This window comes from Argiope bruennichi, chromosome 4 (assembly GCF_947563725.1).
Source record: "Argiope bruennichi chromosome 4, qqArgBrue1.1, whole genome shotgun sequence".
In the NCBI taxonomy this organism is placed as follows: domain Eukaryota; kingdom Metazoa; phylum Arthropoda; class Arachnida; order Araneae; family Araneidae; genus Argiope; species Argiope bruennichi.
In genome coordinates, this window is record NC_079154.1 from 51,444,558 (window position 1) to 51,469,277 (window position 24,720).

A 24,720-nucleotide genomic window follows, 5' to 3' on the forward strand; every position below is an offset into this window, starting at 1 on the left:
AAATAGTAATATTTTTTAAAAAAGAGTTGCACTCCAAACAATTAAATAAGTCGCTAAAACTGACTGATTGATGAAAATTTAAATATCATTGTTCAATAAAAACGGGCGATTTTAGACCACTTCATCGACTGTCTCAAAAATGATATCCCAATCAGTGCCCAGGGTTTCTCAAGACTGATTAGCCTAAGATTATAAAAAATGTTGATTGTCCTAACCCATTCGCTTCAAAACTTTATAAATTGATCATATTTAATAGCAAAAAATACTAACGATCATTTACTTGTTTAAGAGTTGCAGTGTCAAGAATATTTCACAGAATATTATTCCTTAGGACCAAGTGACTGTAAAAAATTTAGACCATAATTTTTTGAAGTATATTTACAGACCGAAGCAAAATAAAATATTGTTATTCATGTCATTTATATCCTTTTGAAAGTAAAACTAAAAATTGAAATTTTTTATGAATCTGATAAATATTTGTTGAATAGCTCTTGAGATATTACGTGAGTTATGGATATGTTCGGTATGTGCTATTATTCTGTAGTGCACATAAGACTTAAATGCTGAACGACTCTGTTTTCAGTACTCATATTTAAAAAAAAATACTTGGTTTCAGTTAAAACATGTATTTTATATTAAATACAGTTTAATCATTTCCACTTTAATTTAAATTTGAAATTTTTAGGGATCTGACGAAAATTTGAGAGATATATAGCACATTATGGCTTAAGGCCTTTTTAACAGTATGAATGAATTATATGATTATCAGAATGTAAAGCTTAAAACTATTTTGATGAAGAAGTTACATAAAATATTTAATTGAACATTTTAACGAACATTAAAATTGGCGAACCGGCTAGTCGCCTAAGGCGGCTAGTGAAGAATAAACATCATTAAGGAATTCTACACCTGCTTTTCTTTAAATCAAAGAATGTCTTACACGTATATATATACACATTTCGAAACGCCTGAAATCGGAATCGATTCTAGCAAGAATAAATCTTCAGTGCACTGTTTATTTTGAAAGTTGTTGCTGTTCTTGAAAAGATGAATTCTAGTTTTTAATTGTTTTAAAGTCATCATGTTTTATATGCTTATTTATATAAATGAATTCAATCCCAACATGATCTTTTTAAAACAAAATTATTTAAGCACATATTTACATTTATATTACATTGGTTTAAGTACATGCATATTTTACAATATCTTCTTTTGTGACATAAATTTGTACGTAAAAATTAAAAGGACTTTATATAAAGGATTTCCATTTAAAACCCTTTCACATACATATGAAATTCCTTTAACATCCGAAGGACAGCATCTATTGTCATCAACGGCGAATTTCCGATTAGATAGCTGCTAGATCAATTTAAAAACTTGATTTCCCGATTTTTCAAGAAAACAAATTTATAAAATATTAGAATAATTTTAGAGGCTTATTAAATATAATTGATTAATTTCTTATATTTTTACTGCTTCCACTTAGCTATTATATTAAGTGATTTTAATGTTTACCACCATTATGAACAACGAAGTCTGCTTTAATAACATTGCATACGACTGTGGATGATTGAAAATCTTGAGCCATAATAAACAAATGAAATAAATGTGCCTTTACAAAGTTAACAATTAAAGAAACAGCCTATAATAAATCATGAATATGTTGATTAAGTTTTAAAAAATCTGCGAGGGTGGGAAACTAAACTGTATTAGCTTATTAAAAGTGGGGCTTCCTGATAAGATGCATTTCCTTGGGCCGCGAAAACCCGAAATCCGCCATTAATAGCCATGATAGTGTTCTCCAGGTATAATAAAACGGCTATGTTTTACACGATAATATCGTTTACAGTCCCACCTGGTGGGAAACATTTTAAGTTGCATTCCTATCTCGCAAACGATATAGTGAAAGTCTTTAGAATTCGAAGAACATTTAACACTCCACCCCCTGTCTTGTACCGCTTTTTAAGACAGGAATGCTAATTCTTAAGTTTTTCGCCATATGTCACTTAAATGGTCCCATCTTATAATGCACAGCCGTTTTGCTATAATTATAAAACATTTTCATGACTAATTCGTTGTCGTTCAGAAGCTTAAGGGGTAGGGGCATAAGGTATTTAAGTACATATATTATATAATAGATTTTCGGTAAAATCCGAATTCGAATGGATATTCAGAATCAATGAATATGATTTGAATGTGGTTTCTATTTTAAGGGCTAATTAAAAATTCGTTGTGCTTCCTTTAGGAGTCGATTTTGACTTTACAGGTGGTTTTTCAGCTCGCCGCCTCAGGACAAAAATATGTAAGAGAACGTTGATAACAAAAAGTACAAAACTAACGATGGCTGAAATTAAAAATGTTTTTCTGCTACCAAATTTATCAAAGCCAATGCCACCGAGTATACTTCCCATTCCTGCACCTGCAATTGGAAAAAAAATTATTAATATTCATAAAGGAGATGTAGACTCTGAACGTAATTTTAAAAAATGTCAAAACTTTTGTGCGATGCAAAAGATACAAATGCTTTAAATTCACAATGGGCCCTAAATATAGATTTTTAAACATAGGTTTTTGTCGTATAAAGTGATACTTTTATAATATGAGAATTGAGATAGCTATTCTGATAATAAGATATCTTTTAGTATAATTTTTATTAACAAAATATATAAACACAGAAATTCCTGAACAATATCGCGTATAAAAATAACATTTAAGAAATAAATATAATAAAAAATATTTGATACCTTATTGATTCTTAAATATTGCTTTATCACTGTTTTTAGTGACTGCCTGGTTTGGCGGGAAGATGGTTGCATTTTTTTTTCAATTAAATATCTTATGCATAATTTAATGCCCATGATTCCTCCAAGAAAATATTTGAAATTGCACTATAAATAAGTAATTGCCTAGATAATCTATCTTTTAACATTTATGATAATTCAATGAACTGATTGAGTACTTAAACTTCGCTTTCTTACCCCTCATTTAAACTACACAGATATTAAAATGAATCACTATTTCTCGGCTTTCAAGAAGGGAAGAAAATCACGTTTTTAAATATTGGACGGAATAATGAAAACAGTCGGAATTTTATCTCAATATTAACCGCCTTTGGCGACTTGCTAGTTCGTCGAGAATATTGATGGTAGTGTTTACTTTCATTAAAGTATCATATGCACATCTTAATATGCATGATTCTCACTATTTTTAAGAATCAAATTTTGACAGACATCAACGCTGTGTTAATTTAATAACCCTGCAATTGTTCTTTTCACTTTGTATATGAGCGATACTAGCAAACTCCTATGATTTCAAAATGCTATTCAGACGTATTTCTTCAATTAATATATATTCTAACTTTCGCTATAGTGTAATCACTAGTCGTCATTGGCGACCAACTGGTTCGTTATGGAAATTCTTTGTATTTAATTTCGTTTAAATCGCTTAGATAAAACTTTATATCTATGATTTCATCAAATTGTAAGACATTAAAGCCATGGTATTTTAATTGCCTCATCTATGTTCTGTTCGTTGTGTACATGAACCCTTTTAATGGAGACTGGTTCCATAATGTCTTAGTGATACTAAAAATCGAGATATCCGGTTTATCCAACTTATGCAAGATTCAGTTTTTGCTAATGACTTGCTATTCAGTTTTTTCCCCATTTTGTAAAGTATGCATATTTTTAAACAGAATTCTTTTACTCTAGCCTTCAACGACAGGAGGAAATTATGCCATTAAATATTTCATGGAGCAATGAAAATGGTTTGAATTTCAGAGCAACAATACAATCTTTTATTGAAAATTAAGCAAAAGAATTTTTTAATAGATTGCCAAACTTCAAGGAAAAAAGTGTATGACTACTAGATTGATATCATTGAAAATACATTTTTTTAAATTTTGAAACAGTGTAAAATTCAATATTTCCCAATATTTTCGAACATTACAGCGGTAAAGCGCTAAAATTCAGCCAAAATTATGTGAAGAACAGCCATTTTTGAACAGGTTGTCAAAATTCAGAAAAACTTTGCATGACAATTATATTGGTCTCATTAAAATAAATTTTTATTAATTTTAAAATGGCAAAAATAGTTCTGTTGAAAAATATTTTATTAAATTATTGGACAAAAAAAAAGCCAAAATTTCTCCTAATAATTAGTTACTTAAAATTTTTTAAACATTGCTCCGAGTTGCACATTTTCTTCTACCAAATTGAAACTGTCCCAAATTTGGTCGTTCTAAGTTCAAACAACTGTCCTGTAATGCCAATAAGCACAATACACACAGACGCACATTCGTCCGTCTTTATTATTAGTAGAAATAGATATAGAAATTAGAATTTAGGGCAAAGTATTTGCTTTACTTTTTTCCTTTATCTTGGTCATTGAATTAAAAGGATTTTGAAGAAATTACAAAACGGAAAACGAATTGAAATTCGTTGAAATACTAGAATGATCAACGAATTTACGCACTTTTTTTAATTACATATTGTATATATATATATATATATATATATATATATATATATATATATATATATATTATAAAACTTGGAATCTTTAAAGGTTGCTAATTTGTGAACTGCAGTAAATATCTCATTAACACATATTAGTTGTTACAGTATTATAAGGAAATGAAACGGGGAAGTATTAAAATTAGGTCTTGTCATAATTATAGATGTACACTCGAAACCATTTAACGAAAAAGATTTCACTAAAACAATGTCTACACAAATGTGCCGAAATTGTTATCCTGTAGTCATCGATTGATCATTATGGAGAGAGATTCTTCTCTGGTCATCATTTAAAATGATGGGATCTCGTTAATTTTTACGGCCTTTGGTTTTCCATGGCAATTTCGCCAAGCAAGATCGTCAAGATAATTGATTTATTTGGCGATTTTCTGATTGAGCCAAATTCTGAGGCTCCGTTATATTTATCAGATGCCAAGATAGTTATATTCCTTTGTTTATTTGACGATTTTCAGATTACGCCAGTATACATCAGCTCCATTATGCATAAGATACGAAGATGGCGGGCGAATTATCGCAGGAACCTTAAAAATAAACAAATACTCAAATCTTTTGCCAGATCGAAATTATTGGCGATCATCTTCGATCAGTTTTGATAATTCTTAGAGAACAAGGCATTCCTTTAAGTAGTAAAGATGACAGACAGTAGGAAAGAATTATCAAATGTCAGGAAGATGAGATTAAGTTTATCATTCTTTTTTTTCCTTTTTATCTATTTCTTGTTTTTGAATTAAACCTACCTTTTTAGAAAAATACGTTTTATTTTTTGACTACATAAACTTAGATCTTGTTCATTTGACTCGTGCTAGCGTTTGAGTCTAACATCCAAGTTTTACAATTTGAAATGCATCAAAAACTGCTTTTAGTAGTTGAAAAATACGCTGATGAGAAGTACGCATGCAATAATTAAAGTTTAAAAACTTTACTTTAGGAGAAAAAAGTAGCAATTTATTCTATATAGTTTTTAATAATATCCCGAAAATTGATTTACCGGAAATTTATTAAAGTTTATATCTTAAGAAAATATTTTTTATCATTACTTTTTTAAAAAGGATTTCAATTTTAATTATTTTTATGTTACGTAATGCATATAAAAATATTTCATTAGTAAAAAATATTACATTTGCAGAACATTAATTATCAATAAATATTTAGAAGTGTGTGACTGAAAAAAAAATCTGGTGTTTTAGATTCTATCGTAACCTTTTTTCCTTTTAAATTAAAAAAATTATCAAGTATTAATTATCACGATTCACTTAAAAAATCTAATACTTAAATATATATTAATATTATTATATTGTTACATAATATTAATATATTCATATATATATATATATATATATAATCTTCTTAAATATATATTATCTAAATCAATATATTCTTACCAACTCCTTCAAAAGACATTGCTAATAGTGACTGGACAGTGGCTTCTGTTCCTGGTGGCGCCTCAGTCTTGCCGTACATAGTCATGGCAGCAAAGAAGATACCAAAGCAAGGGCCATTGAAAAATCCAACTGGTAGAGTCATCCATGGATCCCACATAAAGGCAAAACATAGGTATCTCAAACCAAAGCAAAAAAGCGTCAGGCTGTTACAGTTTATGTACCCTATTTTTCGGATGACCCATCCAGAAATTAAGAAACAGGGAACCTCGGCAGCAACACATTCGAAAGTTTGAGACAGTCCTAAAAGAACTTGACTAGCTCCTATTTCTTCCATGAACCAGAACTGATAATTCCACAACAGCCCAGAAAGAACACCAATAGTAAAGACTATAAAAATGTTGATAGCTATGTCAAGTTTTGAAAGTAATGACCATATATCTTTGCATATGTTAGGCGAATATTTGACTTCCCCAATCTGAAGCTTATATACAGGTAATAAATCGATTATTGTCAGAACACCTAATAAGTAGAAGCTTAAAGAATAATCTATATTTGTTGAATCTGGACTTATTAAGTGGTTAAGGTATCCTCCAGCAAGAGCACCTAAGCCCCAACCGATGGTTCCCCATAATCTCTGAAGGCCGTAGTCTTCTTTAGAATTGCTGAGCATTTCGTAACACATGGCGTCTATCAGAAACAAAACAGCACAGAAAAATGTACTTGATATTGCTATTAAGAAGAATAACGACCAGAATTGATAAGAAAGAAATTCATCTTCACTGTCTAATTCTTTTTGATCGATAATGTAATTGCATTTCGTAGTGGAACAATTTAGTCGCTGTTCGCAAAGGCAATCAGAGTAGTTATATAATGATTGAATCATGTACAAATTTTCTGCTATAAAAGTGTAGTGCTGTTTTGTATCGTCACCATTGGATGAAAGAGTAAAATTCGATTCTTGATTAGAATGCAAGGATAATTCCGGGCTTTTCAAACTATTTGTTTTGTTGAAATCTTCTCTTGTTAAATTTCGATCCTTGTTACTAAAGCAATTTTGTTTTCCAGAACAACCTACTTTTTTGGAACGGTGCCATGATTTAAATTTTTCCTCATTAACACTCGATAATTTCTTCGTAGAATTTTGAGCAATGATGTAACTGTCATTCGCAAGTGAAAATTCGAAACGATAATTGCTAATTTTAAAATTCACTCTGAATACACCACTGATATTTTTATCGCAACTACCGTATTCTTCTGTTAATTCAGAAATTTGCCACGAGGCTTTTTGACAAGTCACCTCGCAAGATACATGCGGTGAATTTCCGTCACTCTCTGTTTGGAATTCATTGTAGATATTTATGTAAGGTCTATTATCATGCGAAGAACAAACATACTCAACAGTACTTTGAAGATTTTGAGTATTATGTGTGAGATCTTCAGAAGTTTTTAATGGGGGAATAAACACCATTATCACATGTGTTACAGCTACGATCAGCATCAAAACTGAAATGGTTAATCTGAACTTCTTAAAATGGTCCACAAGTAGTCCAAACAAAGGATTTGTTAATATTTTGAAAAATGGAATGGCTAAAAAGATAACTCCAACTGCAGTTGCTGATATTCCGAGTTGTTTCGCAAAGACTGTTCGAAATGGTAAGGCACATGCTAGAGCTGGAAGAAAAATTTAAATAAATAACTAGGAAACAGCAAACATGGATAACTAAATTTATTTTATTGAAAGCATTGCTTTTAATGAATAATAATATGTAATAATTATAATAATGAGTTGATTGATAAGTATCCCCGATTGATAAAAATCCTGATGACAAACTTTCTTTCAATTTTTATGTCAGTTAAAGATTCAGACTTTTAGGTAAGATAATAAATTGCCTATTTGCGTAGATATTGATAAGAAAAATCAGACTATCTATGTTAAATATGCCATACTCATTACACTAAATATCAACTAATCCTTGAAAATTTCTTTGAAGAGTTGAAAAATGGTATGAGGCTTGAATAACAGCAATAAATATCAACATCAAAAAAGGAATTCTCAAACCCTCTGATCAAAGCTCATGATAATCATTTAATTAAACACCAGGCATTCTTCTCGTTTATAGCATGAAACATTTCTACTTTGTATGATGGTTATTTGAAAATTTTAATTTTTTAAAGTAGTTCACGAAGGAAAACTTAAAATTTCCCTTTTTCCCTACGATAGCTGGTGGAGTTTTATTTTAAGATTAGCAAAACAAACAAAAAGAAAAGAAAATATTGAAAATAGAAATGAATGCGAAAATTAATCTCTCTTATGAGGAGAGAAACACATAATGCTTTCTCTCCTCATAAGAGATTCTCCTCATTTCTCCTCATAACATTATTTAGACATTAAAGTTTTGTCTAAATAATGTTAGATCCTTTCGAACATTCTAATCTAATTAAAATTTGCCTAAATACTGTTAAATCCTTTCGAACATTCTAATCTAATTAAAATTTGCATTAAAAATGGACATTATTTCCCTATACCTAATTGAATCTGATTACTACAATTAATATCTTCAATATAAATAATTGTGCATTCTGATTTGACGAAAAATGTGAAAATTTCTGATATATATATTGAAACATCTGATATTTAGTACTGGCTTTCCCATAAACACGCCATAAGGCACAATAAATCTCAGAAATATTGGATTTTTTTTATCATCATAGCTATTAAAATAACATAAACGGAACATTTAAAGATTGGAAAGAAGACTTAGTCGGAAATCTTTGGAAAACGAGGGTATTATATCATAATGATTACTTTATAACCATTATAAAATTCTGAAATAATTTCTTAAACATTTGTCTTAGAAAGAGCGAAAGTGAATGCAACTTACCAGCCATAAACAGGAAGTAGTGAATCTTCAAGGGAAGAAGTAGCTTATCTATTTTTAAAAATCCCATTTCGAAAGTCTTTCGAAGCTGTCCTTGTTTGCTGTACACCTGCAAAAAGAAGAATTTTGTTAAAAAGATTGTTGTTTTAAAGTCTTAAGATTTTTCTACGATCTGAAAAATGGATTAAATATTGCGTTCAAATCACGTGTATATAATAAAAGTAAAGAAAAAGAAGGCCAATAAAATCCACTAAGTAACCAGACTCTGCCTGCTTTAATATAGGTAAATTTTGTTTGCATTGTATATAACTTCATGTGCAGATTTTCAATGTAATCATTTAGGGGATTTTGCTCTTATTTTTACTGTATTCGAAATGTGTGTGTTTTTTAAATACTTACATCATCGAAAATTTTTGAAATCTTAATGAATTTCGCCATTATAGAACTCGCTGAATCAAACAAAAGAATAGAAACTTTCGTTTTATATCTATTCTTGCCACCAAATAATTGTTGTTACAAATGACTTCCAAGTTTGCAGAATAACGAAATGATATTCTCATTTGGGCCCTGGAAACCCATTCTGAGAACTCTCATATAATTAAATAAAAAAAAGATAATCCTAATTAAATTATCAATATACTAATTAAGGGAAATTTTTTTTCCATTTTAAAAATACAACTGCCAAGCATGCGGTGAAAAATTGTTTTCAAATCAACCTAATTTGAGAATAATATGCATGCCGCCGTTCAACGAACATTAGTACTGCCAAAAATATTATATAGATTAACCGCATACTATGCCTATTACCCACAATACAATATATGAACTAATAAGTGTTAACTGTATTACCACAATACAATATGTGAACAAATAAGTGTTAACAATGTTATCCACAATTCTATATGTGAACAAATAAGTGTTAACAATGTTATCCACAATTCTATATGTGAACAAATAAGTGCCATTCTTAAATGTTTAAATTCTACGATTTTTGAGATTTTAAAGGATTCGCTATTGTTTTCGGACTTTTTAGAGATCTTTGGTTTCATGGTGGTGGTATAATGCAGCTATAACACCAGGGATTAGAAACAACAACAAATAAGTGTTAACAATGTTATCCCCAATACAATATAGGGAATAATAAGTGTTAACTGTTTTATCCACAATACAGTATGTAAAATAATAAGTTATGTCAAACAATGTTATCCACAATACAATATAGAGAATAATAAGTGTTAACTGTTTTATCCACAATACAGTATGTGAAATAATAAGTGTTAACTGTGTTACTAACAATATAATATGTCGAATAATAAGCGTTAACTGTGTTACCCACAATGCAACACATAGAATTAACTTTCCAACCTCTCATGCTGCATCTTATCAAAAACGTAATTGTCTTTAAAGAAAATAGAATCCTGCGAAAATTTCCTTGATTATTAATTTCTTGCGATTTTTTGAGTTACGTTAAATAAGCATGTTAATGATTTCAATCCATCATTTTCAAACAGTGCAGAATTTTAAAGTGTGCCCCTTTCACCTTCATTCAAATGAATTATAGTATTTATCAATGGATTTTATCTCTACAAGTATTTCTCAATAAGGTATAAATTTTTCATTGCTTTAAATGTGTACTCATTATTATAGCAGATCCAATTTAAAATCACTCACTAGCGTTTACATATTAATCTAAATAATTGATTTATTTAAACTTCTACCTTTCTCAAAGTGTTTTTTATATAACTGAAAATCATCCTCTTAGTTCTTGAAAATCCTCGCCTTTTTTACGCTCTATTAATTTATAAATTTTAAACTCAAAATTTATACCTAAATTTATACTCAGTTAGTTCAAGAAACTAACTGAGTTTCTTGAACCAGTGAATTCAACACAATAAAACTAACTGTAATAATATCTCAACTTGTTTGTTGAGAAGTTGTTCTAAGTGCTGTTCAGAACTCTCGAGAGATATCAGTTTATAGAAGACAAGAAAAGCCAGTTCTTCATGGCTGGAACGAAATTACTACTACTTTTAATAAAACATTTACTAATAATAGTTGTGTGTATGATTCTAAAAATTAGCGTTCGCACGATGTTTATGAAATCTTGCATATTAATCCACGCTCTCTTGTTGTTTTGACAGCAAAATATTCAATTATATGTAGTCTATGTTATGTTAAATATGAGCATTGATCGCATAATTCAATTCATTGTCTCAAATTCTAACTTAAACCTTATTTCCGTGATATTTAAAACTGCGCAATCTATATTATTAAATAAAGAATTTTTCTTATAATCCAATTGAACAAGTCTCAAATTCTAATTTAAACCTTATAATGGCATTTAAAGTTGTGTAATCTATTTTATTTAAATTAAGTAAAAGAATTTGTAATTCAATGGAACAAATCTCAAATTCTAACTTAAACCTTATCATATAATTCATATCTTATTATATGGCCTTTGTTTTATTCTTAATCTTTTAATATTTTTTATTGTTTAATCACATTAAGCTAATTTAAAATGTATAGTCAGAGTTGTTTAATATACTTACAACATAAGATACAATTCAAGTATGCGTATTCGCTTTTCAGTATTTAATTATAGCTATTTTTTTAATACTTCTACTCTATTTATTTACTTATTTATTCTTATTATTTGCTTTTTAACAGTAATTAAATGCAGTTATATAGAAGACCGCAAGGGATACAATATTTATCTTTACTTATAACAAAGGTGAATGCGTGTGTGTGTATTGGCGTTCTACAGTTAAGAACATTTGATCTAGAACTACCAAATCTGACACATACATACTTTGAAGGGTAGAAATGCTCACCACAAAATAAATTTTTTTTCAAAATTTTATTAAAATAAAGCAAAATTTTGACATTTTTCTCTCTATAACATTCTAAAAATATTATAGTACAAAAATAATTCTTATATCATTTTAAAATTCAAATATTATTCTTTCAATTACGCATATTTTTTGCTGAATAAATTTTTTCCTGTATTTAATCAATTTAAAAAAAAATACTTTAAGCATATTTGCCATTAAGTATGCAAAGATACCTCCGAATTCAGGATGAATATAAAAAGTATCACAAACGATAATACAAAAAACATAAAAAAAAATCTGGAAGCACAAGAGAATTATTGATAAAAGTCACTATTAAAGTTTCAGATTTTTATCATGTGATAACATGACTTTGTTTTGGTTATGTGTTTTAAAATTCGAAATGGCATAGGCAATGAATAAAGCATGAAAGGCAATTTTCATCATCATCTTTTAATCGCATATATTTTTTTACCTGCTTTTACCAGTATTGCATTAGTTTTTCATTTGTTTTTGTTTTACAATCCGAATTATGGTGGATATTAATATAAAAAATAATGAAACATGCAAAATAGTGAAATTCAACTTTTGTCTTAAAAACAAATCATTATTGGCAAAGCAGATTCCACGAAAGCAAACGATATATTAAGCAATAAATTAATTAATATCAAATGATAAATTAATTCTGAGAAGAATTTGCAAAAGATTTAAATTTATGCTTAAATAATGGAACTATTAACATGAAGAAAAAGCGTCAAATTTTACATTGTTTTCGGTTAGAAATTTAGATTACATTGTAAAAAGACTAGAAATAACAGAATGCAGCCATACTTACAAATTTTAGGGATCTAACAAAAAAATAAGGGAAATGCATAGTAAAAGAAAAAGAACAGCGTAAGTCTTCTAAAGTAATGCGAATTAGATATTTATCAAAATTTGAATCTTAAAAATACTTTGCTGAAAAAGCTTTCAAGATCAATTTACATAAAATATTAGCTACCATGAATCTTATCGAACCACCTGGTCGCTAAAAGAGGTTAGCCTTTACTACATTTCTAATGAAAAATTTTAATTAAATTTAATGAATTCGAAAGACAATTATTTTTTATTTAAATTTCTCTCTTAAAACTCTTTCTTCTTTCAAGTGCAAAATGAAATAAGCAAATTATTTGATTGTTTCATACTTAGGTTTTTAAATTTAAAGACAAAAAAATACAGACGATGCTAACATATCTCTACACAAAATTAAATGTATAATACTATTTTTAACTTTATAGTAAATAGTTAGAGACAGCATGAAAAACTCTAACATACCTGAAAATACAAAACCGTTCTATCGATATTTTAAGGCCAATTTTTAAAATTAAATGGAATTTTTAACATGACTATTCTTTTAATTAATCGAGTAAAGAATGTCGAAAAATGTTATGAAGCTATAGATAATGCATTTTTAAGAGTTCCCGGAATGGAAATGCTTTCAGATATTCAATCTCTGTTTCAATTAAGAACAGTGAATGACCTCTGAATGGTCATTTAATGTAGTTGAGCATCATAGAAGTAGAAAACAGGTCAAGAGATGTAATATATTTAAGAGCTACCCGTTCTCTTGAAATGGTTTAATTTAATACCAGAATTTTTATTGAATTGAAAATTTAAATGTTTTTCAGACTATATAAGGTGCTTAAATAATACGTGTTTTTAGAACTAATTTCTAAATCATTAGAGATAGGCATACATGTTTAGAGTTCGAAAAGTATTCTAAATTCTTTAAAAAATTGTATTATGTATTGTTACTTTATCTACTTATTATGTTATATTGATATATACACCGCTGATACAATATTGTATTAAGCTTAATTTATCATTCTTTCTTCTATTTAAATTTGCTTATAATTATGTGGCAATGGCACATACACACAAAAGATTTATATGATGTAGTCTAAATAATAATGTATATAAATCGAATAACCATAAGAACAAAAAAATTATTTTAAAATATTCTTAAAAATATTTTTAGAAGTACAGTGTCTCACCAAAGTGACGAGACACTTGTGCTTTACAAAAGGAAACTGTAATAAAATAAATTAAAAAAACATGTACAAATTTTTTGTGTGTGTGTTTCATACTTAAATTTAGTAACAATTATTACATAACATACATTTTGTCAAAATATTAAAATATTAATTTAATAAAACTGCAATTGTTTAGAACGGAGCAAAAAATAGCTCACATAAGTGATGGGACACCATTAGATATGCTACAAAAATCGTCTGAAAAAAGCAATACAAATATTTTTGGTGGTTTTATTTTTACTTAAAAGCAATTGGCAATAATTTATAAAATCGTCTGCAGTATTTCTCTCCAGTTTGTTTTGGAATTTTTGTGTTTTTTAGCTCTGTGCAGCCATGAATGCTAAACGAACAGAAACTTCGCCTGAAATTCGAAAATTAGTTATTAATTTGCATATTGAACGTGGAAAATCTATTAGAAAAACTGCTGAAACAGTTAACTTGAGTCATTCAACAGTTTTCAATATCATTAAACGATATAACAAGAATCATATTATTCAGGATAAAAGAAGACCTGGCCGACCATCAAAGCTATCAAATGGAATAAAGCGAATTATCTTTCGAAATATTAAAAAAAATCCAAGAAAGAGTGCTCCTAAAGTTGCTGCTGATTTACAAGCATTATATGGAATAATTGTTGATCGTGAGACTATTAGAAGGGTAATTCGATCTGCTGGATATCATGGTTGTGAAAAGAATAGAAAACTCAGACTAGCTTTCGCAAAATCCAACATAAATAAGAATTCTGATTACTATAATAAAGTTATATTTGCTGATAAGAGTAAATTTAATATATTTGGTTCTGACGGTAGAATCTTGGTGTGGAGAAAACCAGGGAAGAATTTCGCAAACAGAACTTGGTGCCAACAGTAAAACATGGTGGAGGAGGAGTTATGGTATGGGGGTGTATGTCATCCGCTGGAGTTGGTAATCTTGTTTTTATTGACAGTATAATGGATCAGTACAAGTATATTGACATTTTAAAGCAAAATTTGAAATCCTCAGTACGAAAATTGAACCTTAATAACGATTTTAAATTCTACCAGGACAATGACCCCAAGCACACTGCTTTGAACGTTAGACTCTGGCTGCTGTATAACTGTCCTGAAATAATAAAAACACCACCACAATCTCCAGACTTAAATCCCATAGAGAATATTTGGCAAGAATTGGAATCAAGAATTCGCAAACACACCATTTCTTCAAAACAACAATTAAAATCGGTTCTTCAAGAAGAATAGGGTAAAATCACTCCAGAAAACACAAAAAAATTAGTCTAATCCATCCCAAGAACGTTAAATCATGTTTTAAAAGTAAAAGAAAATCCAACAAAATATTAAAACCTTTTAAAAAGTAAAATTTTTGGATAAATATTTGATGGAAAAGTAAGTGTCCCATCACTTATGTGAGCCATTTTTTGCTCCTTTCTAAACAATTGTATTTTTATTAAATTAATATTTTAATATTTTGACAAAATTTATGTTATGTAATAATTGTTACTAACTTTAAATATGAAACACTTCCAAAAAATTTTTGTACATGTTTATTTATTTATTTTATTACAGTTTCCTTTTGTAAAGCACAAGTGTCCCATCACTTTTGTGAGACACTGTAAGTCGAATAACCATAAGAACAAAAAAATTATTTTAAAATATTCTTAAAAATATTTTATAAGTATAATAAAAGTAAAGAGAAAATTGCACTGAAATAAAAGTGGCATTATTGAAGAGCTAAGATTTTGAATTTTAAAATGGTATAAAAATAATTTTTGTATAGTTATACGGTCAGAAATTATTGGGGGAAACACTAACATTTTGATCAACTTATAATTAATTTTTTAAACCTTGTCTTAGTGAACAAATACTATTTAAAAAGTAACTATATGCTAAACATGGTAGCTTTAAACCGGACGACCTACAAGGAGTTTTTGACGAATTTTTCATTATTCATGTCGTAACATGCATACGCATAATACTTTACAATGAGCAAACCAGCCTAAAAACATTATAATGCTAACAAAAATAAATTTATAAAGTTTAATAATGGTCAGATGAGTGAATTAGAAAATATAAATGTATTTTTATTAACATTAAACCTCAGTTTTGATTATTTTTGATCTATTAATAGACGCGATCAATCAATATTAGCCACCATGGCGACTCCAGGTACTTAAGCTTCTAAATTTGTAATATATACCAATGCCAAGTGAGGGAAAGATATTAAAATATATTTCATCGATATCATTCATACAAAATTAATGAAACCTTCAGAAATTGGAAATATGAAGGACAAAGTAATTCAAATTTCGTCCATATTCATGGAACTTAGGCTTAAAAAGAGATACTTGTATTTAACTATATAAGAGAGTTTTTTTAATGTATGAAAAGCTGATAAAAAAATAATTCAGTGAGCAAAACAGTTTAGCTTTTTCTTTTAAAACTCGAACCAGGAATTAAACACTGTGTACTTATTTTCAAATTGAACATCGAAATTTCAGGTTGTATTAAAAATACAAAAAGAAAACTTTTAACGAAATTCCAAATCGAATGATAAAGTATTATTATATTGTATTAAAAATATTTATGTTGAACCGATAATAAATGTCTCACTCTCAAGAGACAAAAATGTATTTAAAAAAATAACATTTAAACTTCCTCAAATATTAGAAAACACTCACCTTTAAGACATTATGAATAAGAAGGCATTTGTTAACTGATTTGAGTTAAGTTTCATTCAAAAGGAGGGGGGGGGGGAGAAAGAAATATTAATCGGCTATATTGCTATTACATATCTGCATTGTAGAAACCAAATTAGTAAAAATATCAAGTCAATACAAGCAAAAAGAATAAAAATAGAATCAAAAATGGAATTAAGAATCCGGCCTGAAGACTTTCTTAAAGGTCAGCCTCAGGCAGGGATTCAAACAAGGGATTTTTTCTATCAGGACTCTAACAATATTGACCCCTCGTGACCCGAACGCTATGAACGCTTGGCTTGATGCCTTTTTGTAGAAGTTTTACCTGTTGGCAGGTTCTTTCTTTTTTCTTTTTTTTTTAATGATTTTTGGTTTTGAGTGTTCCTTTATAGTTTATATTATGTTATTGTAATTTTCGCTTAAATTGGAAGTTATAATTTATTGTTTTATTTCTTTGAAAACGGATTTATTTCTAGGGCCTCAATTTCAGGGGATTATCTGGTCATGAGGGGTCAATATTGTTAGATGAAAGTCAGACCCCTCACAGAAAAAATCCCTTGTTTGAATCCCTGCCTAAGAGTGACCTTTGTGAAAGTCTTCAGACCGGTTTCTTAATTTCATTTTTGATTCTATTTTTATTCTTTTTGCATGTATTGACTTGGTATTTTTACTTATTTGGTAAAGTACTTCTGTGCTTTAGTAGTAGCAGCGTTAGCGCTCTCTAAATACAGTTGTATCTTTTTTAATTTGATTCAGAAATATTTTAGTTTAGAAATAAAATTTATTTGAAATTTAATAATGTTTGTATTTTTAATTATTTCTTACATTGTAGAAAAATGTCGTTACTTATAATTGTGGCATTTAAATTATATATATTGTCTTTTTTAATTTGTAAATTAAAAAAAATCATATAATTACAGATGCAAAATTACATTGAATTATATACAAATTCATTTTCCTTCTGTTTGGATTTTTATTTTGTGAAAATTTTGAGAGAAAAAGATTGCGTCTCGCTATGAATGTAAACTTGTAACATGAGGCTAATCCCCCCGCCTCAAATATGCTAACAATTTAAAATGAGCTTGTTGTAAAGTATGTTGCTTTATGTATTATATGCTTAAGTTATTTCAATAATAATACAATATAACGTAACTGTAAGAACTTGAGAGCTTAAATTGAGTTTTTGACATAGAAAGAATAAGACGAGTCTTTGTCCTGCATAATATTTCAGAGTAATTAAAAGCTCCTTTATACCATACAATGATCCATAATTAATGTTATGTATTTGGTATAATACTCTACAAAAACTTCATTTCATAACTTTGATAGAGAGAAGATATTGTGTAGAATATTTAATTATTTATTAAGAGTTAAGGATTTAACCAGGGCTGCTTTATTTTATTATGGGTTATATTCTTTATACAAATTTATTGTGTTTTACGAACAAGTCACTTATTTAATTAACAATCTTTTGAACCAGCAGGGATGTACTTGCTATATTGAACTTTTATTTAATCTCGTATATGTAATTCGATATTCCTAATTTTCTCAAAGAAGAATTTTTAAGCACCAAATCATGACAGATGATAAGCCTTGTTATTTTTATTGGCTTACATTTGTTCTGCTAACTGTGTTCCTTATCTTTCCTAATGGAGTCTATTCATAAGTGTCACATTGTATTATAAACAAAACAATCTGAATTGCTGAAATTTTATGCTCATATTCAACATATAAAATGTTTATTTAATTCTAAACAGATGGAGCACGTTTTAACTTTCTCTTATGCAAGATATATAAAAAAAAGTGCTGTAATCGTCAAAAAAAATTAAACATGAGATATTGGCGACTCTCCACATTTCAAACCACCATGAATAAAAAAAAATACATTTTTGGAATTGTCGGTCTTTGAACACATGATAACACAAAAACGCTTTGAACTAGACGGATGAAAGTTGATGTATGATCTATACATGGAATTGGTAGATTTTTAAAAATCAAATTTTAACTAAAATCCATTCAGAGAAAGTCTGTCTGTCTTCCGGAAAGTCTGCCTTCAGATATAAGTTAACACAATAACTACAAAACGAAGAAAGCAAGATAGATACAATTTGACACATAGAATTATCATCTAATGTTTAGATATGAGTTACATTTTGAACCAAAGCCGTCACGAAGTAGACCATCTGTCGGTCTGTACTTTCACAAGCTAGCAAACGTGACACTCAAAAACGCAATAATTTAAATATATGAAATTTGGTATGTTGCCTTGCGACTACAATTGTAGTTCTGCGTCAAATTTTGGTTTTAATCAATCGGAAAAAAAATATACACAAAATATGGATTCGATTTACTTGTATATTAAGCACGTACTTGTATTATAATCGCATCTCAACAATTGATCGCCAAAAAATTGCTTAATATCGCACTTTAATAGGCGTTTTTGTAATTACTGTTCGCCAATGGCATGTAGTTAATAATTCCCATTTACAGCACCCCTCCCACTGATTTTTTTTCTGTATTATATCAGTACAGTATATTAATTGGAATGGATCAAGAGGGTAAAAAAAATTAATATCAAATGTATAAATGCCCATCAAAAATTTGATGAAATAAAATAAAGTAAAAAGTTCATTACGACATTATCTAGAATTTGAAAAATTAAATAAAGATTCTCTTTTTAGTATTAACAATTAAAGAAAATATAGGATTAAATATTTTTGAAAAGAATAAAAGTGATTTAAATTTCATTCAAGGTTGAAAAGCATTGTTGTAAGTTAGCATTATTTTTAAAAAAATTTGTCAAAATTAAGTAAAAAAAAAAGTAACAACTGAATCTATATTATTAAAAGAATAACATTTTAACGTAGTGCAAAAATAGTTTTAAGGAACGAGTGGCGCTAATTTTTTAAAATTAAATTAAACTTTAAGACATTCATTTCAAGATGGAAGGTCTTTCAAATTATATATATGCCAAATTTGGGTAAAATTAGACAAATTGACTAAATGTAACAGAGTTAACTCGTTACAATTAGTGTTAAGTTGCTCTTATGCCGTAGTTTTTAATTAAAATTTTCGCTGAAGGTGATTCTTAAGACGAGCCCTATTATATCATCACAGTCAGTGCCTAGCCGAATCATGTAGTGAAAAATTGCGAGCACGTGCTCCATTTCAAATATTTATTTAACTCATTATTGTTTCGTAATTTAACAGATTTAAAATTCTATGAGATGTTCAAAAAGACATTACACAGACAATGGCATTTTTTTCAGGAAATTGAAAGATATGTGTACAAATAAAAAGGATTTTACTATATTTTGTTTTGACGTTATGAAAGTAAGCTTATTTATCATTTAAGACAAAAGAGATACATCAAATTATTTTTTCACTTCGCATAACAAGAAAATAATTATGCATAAAACAAGAAAATAATTATGCATATGACAAGAAAATAATTATGCATAAAAGTTCGTTTAATAATGATGGTTTGTAAGTAAATAAGTAGGTAATTAATAAGTAATGGCTTATAAATTTGTAAGTAAGTAATGGTTTGTAAGTAATAACTAATAATTTGTAAATTTGTAAGTAAGTCTTAAGTAATGGTTTGTAAGTAATAACTAATAATTCGTAAATTTGTAAGTAAGTCTTAAGTAATGGTTTGTAAGTAAGTAAGTAAAAAAATAAGTAATGGCTTGTAAGTATGAAAGTAATAAATAAGTAATGGTTTCTAAATTTGTAAGTAAGTCTTAAGTAATGGTTTGTAAGTAAGTAAGTAAAAAAATAAGTAATGGTTTGTCAGTAAGTAAGTAAAAAAATAAGTAATGGCTTCTAAGTTTGTAAGTAAGTAATAAGTAAATAATAGTTTGTAAGAAAGTAATAATTAAATAATAATTTGTAAGTAAGTAATAAGTTAGTAATGGTTTATAAGTAAGATTTATAAGCAAGTTCCGATAAAAATAATATTTGGCTGATATAAAAATTTGACAGATGTTTCAGAAAAACTTGCAAAACAATATATTCTACTTAAAAATTTATTATTATATATTTGTAACAACATCAGTTATAACGTAATACGTCGACGAAAGTTTTATGTTCATAAGATGGGTAGTGTTTAGAGATGATAAATAATATTCTACTCTGTTTCAATATTCCTAAGAAACTGCTGAAATGTAAATAGCAGCAAAAATCAAAGAGAATACATAATGTTGCACATTTATTGTCTGTTTAAATAGTAAACCACGTGTTTAAATATATTTTTAATAAGTTTCTTAAAGTATTGTTTCTTTGGATAAAAATTTCTCTTCTCAAAAATAGCTATTAAATAATTTATGCAAACAATAAAATAGTCTTCTTTGTATCTGATTCGTTCTCCATGCTAAAATAACTTGAGTTTTAAAAAATTGCTCTTTTTTAAACGAAATGTTCTCAGTTATTCGTTTTTTATTTATAAATCACTTGTTTAGATTAAAAAGTTTTAAAAGCTTCAACAAAAATTAATGTCAAAAGTTAATACCAACGAAGAATATTTAAAATTTTGCTGGGCATAGAAAATTTCTCCAATAATTGCAGTAAAAATTTATAATTCTTTTGGATTTTAATAATTTTTATTATACCATCATTAATATCAATATTCTATTATATTATCATAAATCATTCTTTCTATCATGAATATCATTGCATAGATTTAATATCAAAAGCTTTCTTGATAATTTTTAATACTGTATTTATCTGCAAAATATGGATTCCAGAATTTCTTATTGTTAATGGTTTCATTCATATTAATAATCAGATTCTATTTTGATAATGAAGAATTCTGTTTCAGGAAAAAGAAAGTTTAATTTTGTGCAAGAAAAAAAAAATTACTAATAAATTCCTCTAAGTAGAGTAATGCAATCGATTACTAGTTCGATAATAAGAAGCGTGTTAAATGAATAGTAATCGTAAAGGATTACTACCTAAAAACATAACTGTAATTCATCCAAAAAATATTAAATAGAATTAATACCTTCCATAAATGTTTGTCTTCTAATCCAACATCTGAAAATTAATCGAAAATAACCCAATTACAATATGACGCAATCGACAGGATTTATTCTGAATCGTAATCGCAATCGATTACTAATTTAAAAATATAATTGTAAATGTAATCAATAAGTATATAATAATATAAATCGCTTCAATAAAATTGTGTCTTCTATTCCGGCATTTGGAAATCCTTTTAACAAAAACCATTTATTATAACAAGCAAAGAAGAATCTCTTGCATAGTATACATATGGGTATTTTTAAAGTGTTCATAATGAACCATTTCTAAATAGTTTTTTTTATTTCATTATACATTCAGAAAAATTCTGCGTTGTGTTAAAAAAAACCGTTTTCTATTATTAAATTTCATTTGAAAGAAGGAAATAACATAAGGATGATAATATCTCCTAACTGGAATACAGTTTCGGAAACTTATTTTTAACATTTGAAGAAAGCCAAGACGTTTTAATTATTTATGAAATAACTAATAAAAAAATTTATGATTTAAAATTAATGGTGAAGGGAAAATAATAGCAAAATACTAGTGATTATGGATCTTAAGTATCATTTCTAATATATTGTATATCAAAATAACATGATTGTGAAATATACATGATTAATATGGTGGCTTATTATTTTATGTTGCATATCTATGATCTCAGATCTATGAAAATGAATTATATTACTTATTATAATCCATTTTAGGGATATTTTATATGCAAGTGATGAATGTTTATTTAATAGATGCATTCATTAATTATATATATTCGAAAAAATAATTTTAATAAGTAAGATGCTTTGATTACGATGAATTTTATAGAGAAAATTCGGAACAACTTTCGATTTTTCAGATAAACAAAAATTTTGCTTAACGTTATTTTTTGCAAAAAAGAATGTATGTCTTTCTGTTTGCATGAATTTCAAAATTGTTAACCCGAAATATTACACAGATTTGGAAACCAATAATACTATTTTTATGAACTAACAAACAGTAATTTCATTAGTAAAGAAACTGCTGGAACTAAGATTAGAATCAATAAGTGATTTCATAATGCAAATGCATCAATAGATGACACGCGAAAAATTTAACTTGAAATTCGTTGATAGCAGCTATAGAGTGGCTTAAGCTAATATAAGAAGCGTTTTTATTTTGGAAATATTCAAACATGATTCATGTTTTCCGTAGTATTGATATTATTATATGCTAGTTGAAATACCCGGCGTTGCTCGGTATCAAAATCATTTCAAGTATAATGTTTTAATCACAGAAATTTCTTTTCTATAAAGTATTATTATATACAAACCCTTTTTTTTAAATTACTTATTTAAATTAATGAGAAATTTTTAAAAATAATAGTAGTAATTTAATTCAAAGCCTTAACGTTACATAGCAAAAGCTTACAAATTTCTTTATTTAAAAAATATCTGCATTAAATTTTCTAAAGTATTAATAATAATTGAAGAAAGTTGCACAAAAAATGAAAAAAAAAAAACTGAAATTAGTATTGCTGAAAAGGTAAAAATTTTTAATTTTATTAATAAATAATTTCTAAATAAGTATCTGCGGTAAACAAAAAGAAAATATTGGTTAATTTCTCTCAGCCTGGACGACGACGTGCATTTAGTTCATTTGCACGTAGGGGGTTTACATTTCTTGTCTCTGTTGCAGAGATTGATTTGTGTTTATTTTTAGGCATTGTTAAATCAATACATTGAAACAACTGAAAACTCGGCAAAAGGTATGTACTAAAATAAAACAGAAATGAAAAAAAAATAATAGTAGTTCAAGGTCAACATTAATTTTAATGCGTTTAATTTTTTAAAAATTAATAACAGCTGAAAAAAATATGGTATAAAAATGAAACTGATATAATTGAAATGGTAAAATTATGACTTTTAAGATGATATTAAAATGCTTCTCATTAAATTATTTGTTCCTAAGCTACTGCAGTAAAACATTAAAATTTCGATTTAATTTTTATTTAACTGAATATTTAATAACTTTTTCACCTTGAAAAATTGATAGTAATCTTACTCTTTTCTAAAAAATAAATAGACTAAGTTTGGCTAAAATCGGCACACTCGTTTAGAAGGTGACGTGAAATGTACACATATACATAGCCACAATGAAATTATCTATGTTAAGATTGCTCGAAAGCAAAAGTGAAGAGTAATTTAGCAATAAAATTAAAGAACTGTATTGCCAAACGTTTAATTTTTGAGAAATAATAATGTAAATACCATGTCATCTTAAAAGATATTTAGAATAAAGTAGATGACTATGTTGAAAATTCGAATTTTTGCGAAGTTGTGATTTTTTTAATTTAATATTTGTAGTGTTTGAGCAGTTGTTTTTATCAAACCGTTAGAATTTTGTTTCTGAATCCATTTTTTTTTTACACTGACTTTTATATTTGCATTTGCGTATGTTTGTATACTATTTTACGTCTTTAGATGTTATTTTCTCAAATTCTTATCTTTGATAGACTTTTCTTGCGAAAAATCTCCTAAATTAAAATCTAATGTATATTTTTTGTTCAAATTTGTTATATAATTTCTCAATAGGTTTTGCAGTTCCAGAACTAGAAAATAAGTGATTTATTCATTTAGAAATATACTATAGTTGTTTTAGTGCTTCCCAATTTGAATTTTTTTTTTTCAAATTTCGCGTTATTTATCCGTTGAACCTCAATATTTAAAGAATAGATAGAAATACGGCTTATTTTTTAATTCAGAAACTATATAATACATGTCATTTGAAAAATCTCTTAATTAAAAGATTTTTGCTTTATACATCTTTTTTAATCAAAATAAATAACCAAATAAAAAATTTTAAAACTCTTTCGCCACTTAAATGGTATAGTTAGGTTTCATAAATGTTTTTTCAGTCATTTTTATGCAAATATTTAAAAATATAACTGATTTCGAGCGTTTTCCAAAAAATTCATCCCGAACGTATTCCTTAACGTAGTCCGTAGAACCTTAAAAGATCTACCAAAACGAAATCTCACTTTATTTCCAATCGATTATTTGAGTCTCGTTCATTTCTAAAAGGATATTAATATCTCTTTTAATATTTTGATGAATTTCAAAAAGACATACCTTAAAAGGAATAAGATTAAAAAGACACAGTCATGATTGTGCGAAACATAAACAGTAAAAAAAATGAATGGTTTATAATCATCGTACCTTTTGCAGTTCAGTTTTCAAGCAGCTTTTAAGTGGATGACTGAGCAGTTTATGTTGCCAGTTGTGAGCGGTAAATTTGACGTAAGAGAGTCCACTTTAACTACACCGATATCGCAGGCACA

The 24,720-nt window shown here is 27.7% G+C and overlaps 2 protein-coding genes across 3 annotated transcripts in view; one reads left to right on the plus strand and one right to left on the minus strand.

Moving 5' to 3' along the window:
- LOC129967064 (major facilitator superfamily domain-containing protein 6-like) overlaps nt 1-24,720 on the plus strand; it is a 116,752-nt gene that overhangs the window by 32,590 nt on the left and 59,442 nt on the right. The window lies entirely within an intron of this gene.
- Nucleotides 1,158-24,709, minus strand: LOC129967062 (major facilitator superfamily domain-containing protein 6-like). Of its 2 annotated transcripts, none has more exons than XM_056081712.1 (4): nt 24,599-24,709; nt 8,800-8,905; nt 5,918-7,588; nt 1,158-2,419 (listed from the first exon to the last, which is right to left on the minus strand). In XM_056081712.1, exons 2-4 carry the CDS (start codon nt 8,864-8,866, stop codon nt 2,220-2,222), a joined length of 1,938 nt encoding a protein of 645 aa, XP_055937687.1. In that variant the 5' UTR covers nt 8,867-8,905; nt 24,599-24,709; the 3' UTR covers nt 1,158-2,219. The 2 variants fall into 2 exon arrangements, with proteins under 2 accessions (XP_055937687.1, XP_055937688.1); XM_056081713.1 differs by lacking the exon at nt 24,599-24,709 and adding an exon at nt 24,512-24,545.